The sequence below is a fragment of the Cicer arietinum genome, chromosome 4 (genome assembly GCF_000331145.2).
Source record: "Cicer arietinum cultivar CDC Frontier isolate Library 1 chromosome 4, Cicar.CDCFrontier_v2.0, whole genome shotgun sequence".
Taxonomy (NCBI): domain Eukaryota; kingdom Viridiplantae; phylum Streptophyta; class Magnoliopsida; order Fabales; family Fabaceae; genus Cicer; species Cicer arietinum.
In genome coordinates this window covers 17,258,220-17,264,583 of record NC_021163.2, presented here as the reverse complement: position 1 = coordinate 17,264,583, position 6,364 = coordinate 17,258,220, and the positions used below count along the sequence as shown (strand labels likewise).

Below are 6,364 nucleotides of genomic sequence, written 5' to 3'. Positions count from 1 at the left end.
CTGAAAACTGAGGGCAAATATGGAAGCAGGGGGCCGATACGAGTGCGGTGGAAGAAGCGGCACCGTGAACAGTTGTCGGACGCGCCGTCACTCGCAGTGGCAGTGGGCGGCGCGTGGATCTCACGCGAGTGAGGGCGCGTGAGGGCGTTGCTGATGACGTGGCAGAAGGGTTTGGCTGATCTGGGTGTCCGACGCTGCTGAAGTGGTCGTTCGTCGAAAAAACTCGTCAGAAACAGTGACGGCAGCGACGTTAGGGCGTGAACGGCTGAACTTGCATCTCAGGGACATAATCAGCATGTTGAATATAAAGAGTATTAAGAGACATATTGAATAACCTGTGTGTTTCAACTACACAACGTAATTTCTTTATATAGATAAAGGGTATTAAACAATCCTAATTTACAGTAATACTAACAGGCTAGAATACTTACGGCCCATCTAATATAATATAATATTTACATTCTAATATAATATTTAAGAAAGGCCATTAGTTATTTTTCATAAGTTGACTTGGATACTTTAGAGGCCTAGAAAGCTTTGCTAAAATAAGCAATTGGGTGTTTTTGTTGCATCAAAACAACTACCACTTCTTTTCCCGAGGCATCACACTCAATCTCAAAAGGAAGAGAAAAATTTGGAAGTGTCAATATTGGGTAGAAGTAATGGCCAGTTTAAGAGCGTCAAAGGCACCCATTGCTGATTCATTCCATATAAAATTATCTTTCTTAGTTAAGCCACTGAAAGACTTGGAAATTTTTCCATAATTGACAATAAATTTCCTATAATAAACTGTAAGCCCAAAGAACCCTCTCACACCCTTCACATTCTTGGGAGTAGACCAATGCAAAACACTTGTCACTTTCACATGATCCATTCCTACTCCCTAGGAAGAGATCATATGACCCGAATACTCTATTTGATGTTGGCCAAAAACACATTTCTTTTGATTAGCCACAAACCGACGTTTCTTTAACAATGATAAAATAACAGTAAGTTAATATGTGATTTCCAATCAGCACTATACACGAAAATATCATCAAAGAAAACTAAGACACACCTGCACAATAAGGGCTTACAAATTTCATTCATTACTACCTGAAAGGTTGTTGGAGCATTAGTCAACCCAACAGACATGACCAAGTACTCGTAATGGCCGTCATGAGTTCGAAATGTTGTTTTATGGACCTCATTCTCTTTCATATGAATATGATGAAACCCTGATTTCAAATCCAATTTGGAAAAGAAACAAACGTCATACAACTCATCTAAGAGCTCATCCACCACCGAAATAAGGTACTTGTCCTGCACGATGACCCTATTAAGCACTCTATAGTCAATGCACATTCTCCAAGTGTCGTCCTTCTTTTTAACCAAAATCACAAGGCTTGAAAATGCGTTGGAGCTATTCCTAATCACCTATTGTTGGAGTAACTCGGAAATTTGATTTTCAATATCATTTTTTTTATAGTGAGGGCATCTCTAGGGTCTCACACTCACTGGACCAACACGTGGTGTAACACACTCGAGTGGCAAACACTGCAGCTAGGGGGAATGCCCTTAATCTCTTGAAACACCACAAAAAATTGGTGAAAAACAACCTGCAATTCCAGTTGTTGCTGCAAGGACAATTTGAAGCTTATCTTCCACCATGGTAGTCGAATTTGGCCAACCAGACCCTCCTTTTGAATCTTCAACAACCACAAGGATATTCCAGTTGACGACAAATGGACTTTAGACAGTAGTAACCCCTTACCTTGGTAAACTCTATAGTAATATCCTTCCAATCCATCATCACCTTCCGCAATGTTTCTAACCACACCACTCATAACACCAAATCTAACCCTCATAACTCCAAAATGTAAGCATCGACACTCATTTCCAACTCCCCCACTTTCGAATGCAACCCTGCACATTTCCCTAAGGTGTCAACTATATGGCCATCCCCCAAACGGACTCCCAACGTTTGTGAGGCATCTACCTTTAATCCCAAAGCGGATACCGCAAAAGGGTTAATGAATTTATGTGTTACACCACCATACACCAGAACTATAAGGGAGACCCCAACCATAACTCCTTCTAACTTTATAGTTTTGGCCTTACTCGCTGCACATGAAAAATTAGTGAGGTCAAAGACTCCCAAAGACCCCAACCACTTCTGCCTCAATGGCGACAATCTCGCCTCTCATTCATATTTTATTTGTCCCCGAGGAAAACCAAACGCAATAGTTTGGTGAAAGGGATGCCACATTTCATCGTAACAGAAACAAAGGCCCTTTGCTCGTTTTTCGGACAGCGTCGCGAAAGGTATGTGTGAATGCCTCGACTCTGATCACTAGAGCCTCACCGCGGATCCACCGTGGGACAGTCTTTGGAACTCGTCGTCAAAGAGAACCCTTTGGTGTTCCAATTTGAGGACATAACAGAAGTTTCAGGCCGAGTGAATGAACGCCCTGTTTAGACTGGACCCAAAAGCATAGATCCTTGGAGGCCCTATCTTGTTGAAACCAACTCGATTTAGAGGTCCGAGGCCAAGGAGGATCTTCGACGTCCTGAGCAACCTGCATTGCTTGGTATCGAGACTTTGGCTTGAAAGTGCAAACTCTACTGCGAATATCATGACAAAGTCCACCAATAAAGTATCCCAAAAACTGGATTTCAGGGAGGCGACCGCATTGAGAGGAGTAAAGTACAAAATCAACGATGTGATCTTCCACTGAACATGATTTCTTTAGATCCTTGAGTTCCTAAAATGGGTTATCCGAATGGCCACCACCAAAACGCACAATAAGAGCATCGTTGAAACTCTCCCACGAAACATCCTCCATTGAATCAAGCCACAAATTAAACCAATGAATTGTGTTATCCTCCATGCCCAATTTAACAAGTTGAATGCGGATGTCGTTAAAAACTCGTTGAACTTCAAAGTATGTCTAACATGTGTGATCCAAGCGATCGAGTATGCACCTTGGAAAGAAGGAGGCTCCACTTTCCTAGTGGAGACACAAAATTCGTCCAATGGAGAAGAGTGGTTCTCCCGGGGCGGAGATGAACGTGCCGAAAAGTTTCACATCTGATTCATCTCAACAAGCAGCATCTCTTGCATCGACAACATTCCTGACTCAACATGAGACATGCGTGTTTCCAATCATGTGACTCTGCCATTTTTGGACCAATTGATAGGACAGAGAAATATGAAAGTTAAATTTAGGAGAATTTATTGAATTGAAATAGAAACAAGAAAGACAAATGAGAGTGATACTATCTACAATTTTCCAAAGGCCATTTCCTCGTTTTTCGGACAGCGCCGCGAAAGGTATGTACGGCCTCGACTCTGATCACTAGAGCTTCGCCGCAGATCCACCGTGGAACAGTCTTTGGAACTCGTCGTCGAAGAGAACCCTCTCATGTTCGAATTTGAGGACATAACATAAGTTTCAGGCTGAGTGGTTGAATGCCCTGTTTAGACTGGACCCAAAATCCTAGATCCATTGGAAGCCCCATCTCGTTGAAACCAACCTGATTTAGAGGTCCGAGGCCAAGGAGGATCTTCGGGTTTTAGGTGTGACCCATGAAGATGCTTGGGTTGCAATTCAATTGAGAATTCAACTTCGACGTCACGAGCAACCTACATTGCTTGGTATCGATATGTTGGCTTGAAAGTGTGAACTCTAATGCGAATATCATGACAAAGTCCACCAATAAAGTATCCCAAAAACTGGATTTCAAGGAGGCGACCGCATTGAGAGGAGTAGAGTTCAAAATCAACGATGTAATCTTCCATTGAACCTTGAGTTCCTAAAATGGTTTATCGGAATAGCCACCACCAAAACGCATGATAAGAGCATCCTTGAAACTCTCCCACGAAACATCCTCCGTTGAATCACGCCACAAATTGAACTAATGAAGTGTTTGATCCCCCATGCCCAGTTTAACAAGTTGAATGTGGATGTTGTCAGAAACTTGTTGAACTTCAAAATATTTCTAGCATCTGTTATCCAAGCGATTGGGTCTCCACCATGGAAAGAAGAAAGCTCCACTTTCCTAGTGGAGATACAAAATTCGTCCAACGGGGATAGTGGTTCTCCCGGGGCGGAGATGAACGTGCCGAAAAGTTCCACAACCGATTCATCTCAACAAGCAGCGTCTCTTGCATCGACAACATTCCTGACTCAACATGAGACATGCGGGGTTCCAATTATGTGACTCTCTCTGCCATTTTTGGACTAATTGATAAGACAGAGAAATATGAAAGTTAAATTTAGGAGAATTTATTGAATTGAAATAGAAACAAGAAAGACAAATGAGAGTGATACTATCTACAATTTTCCAAAGGCTAGGCTCATCAGAGAATAGAATTCCATGCCCAAAATACTAACTGCAGTAAAAAAACTGTTGCATATTCCTCACTACCTCACCTTTAAACGTGAGAATAATAAGTATCTGCCACTAAGCAATTTCACTCTTCTCACTTTCCCCGCTACTTCTTTTTCTTACGAGTAAACCCTCCATATAGTGGATTTTCCTTGCTCTGAGGTTGCAATCACTTCCTCCTTGGGCCTAACATTAATTGGGGTTTTTGGGTTCCTATAGGTCAATCCATTTGATTATTTTCTTCGTAATAAACTTATGGAAAAAGAAAAGATAAACAAATTATTGTGTGGACGCTACGCTTCTTGCTTCTATTGATTGTGATGATAGGTTTAACTTGATTCTTTATGAGCACCCACATATTTAGCAGATTTTTTCCCGCTGATTGTATGGGAGTTTCTACTCCTCGTCTTATTCTCTCTTAATGTTCTTTACCAAAAAGCAGACAATTATTTTGCTGTTCTGTATTTTATGATTGAGAAACAATAAACCTGAATCTTTCTCGAGGACAAATAAAAACAAACTACATAGGCCAAACATGTTGTGTTTCGAAACAAAAAAAAAAGTCTACGTCACGTGTCTCACGATATTAACATAGGGAAGTATTAAGTTTCATTAAATGTATATAGTTTATCTCTCCAAAGACTCAACTATACTATATTTTTTTATATATCTGTATATATTCCAGTACCACTCACCTTTTGTACGTAATATTACATAGGGAATCAAGTTTCAGTCAGCATAGATGACTTCACTAAGACTCAACTGTACTATATTTTAATTTTAATTATTTATACACTTAATATTAATGTCTTTTTGCAAGGAATATATGTTTTAGTAGCAAAATTAATTACAGGACATGACAACAAATCAGCAAGTCACAATTTTTACAAAACATGCTGTAAGGAGAGCAACTTAGAATCTCATTATATATGCTTTCAGAAGTTTGATTAGTACAGTGTTTACATTACTATATTGGCATCGCCCATAAACTTGAATTAACCCGAGAATTAGCACCATATACCTATACAAGTAACGATACTTATATACAAGTCAACATATAATGTCTAAAATGTACCTCTTCAAAGTGCGCGGGGTAAAATAAAATACGGAACCTGGAACCTTCCTTACAGTTGCGAAACAAAGAAACCAAGATTACTAAACCTAATTAAGGGACTCAACAAATTGTATTCCCAAATGGACTCAATCTTTCTCTCTGGTATATTTACATAGGAACCTTGGTTTTCACAGACCTGTAAATTGAATGGCAGTCATCAATTTTCATTATAATCACACAACAAATGCAAATTTTAAACCGAGAGCCTACAGAACCAAGCCAACAAAAAAGCATGTACATAAGATCTAATCTACCAATGCCTTTTACAGTAAAACAAACAAAATAATAAAGAAATGTAAGTATACAATTCCATAACCAAAGGGCCAGAAGTTTTCAATCACTAACCTTGCTTTCTCTAATTTTTTAACCACATCAAGCATAGCAAATATAGTCATTTTTTTCACCTGGTATCAAAGAAGCAGCCATCAGGAAAAAGAGTACATAAAATCCAATAAGAAACTGTTGATAAGACGACGTGACACAGGAACATAGAACTGAAATAGGTCAACAATCAACACTTCAAACATTCAACAAGAACTTTATCCGAATTGAAACAGTCAATATTAGAAGTTAGAACCTTGTGACCCATACTGATATGCCAGAATCACTTGTTCTCAGGTGTGAGGATATATGTAAAAAACCTTATAATAATACAATATATTAGAACATTTTAGTTTATCTGTTAGGATTAGTTTCTTATCTTAGAGTATCTCTCTTAAGATTAATTTTCATATTACTTAGTTATTAATATTATCATGAATTGATTCCCTATTCAATAAGGATTAATATTCTTGTATCCTTATACATGGAAAAAGAAGAAACAGGTCAAGAAAAGAAGATTCTGGCTTACCTCCAACTTGTCCTTAGCGGCTCTGTGAT

General features: G+C 39.2%; 1 protein-coding gene across 1 annotated transcript in view; it reads right to left on the bottom strand.

Annotated features, from left to right (window-relative positions):
• Positions 1–981: 981 nt before the first annotated feature.
• Positions 982–6,364, bottom strand: part of LOC101510147 (lysine-specific demethylase JMJ26-like) — a 13,526-nt gene continuing 8,143 nt past the window's right edge. The window contains 3 exon segments of the mRNA XM_027333852.2: positions 982–5,621; positions 5,831–5,889; positions 6,336–6,364. The exon segment at positions 6,336–6,364 is cut by the window's right edge and continues 14 nt beyond it. Of these exon segments, the coding sequence (XP_027189653.1) occupies positions 5,594–5,621; positions 5,831–5,889; positions 6,336–6,364 (116 nt within the window). The 3' untranslated portion in view covers positions 982–5,593.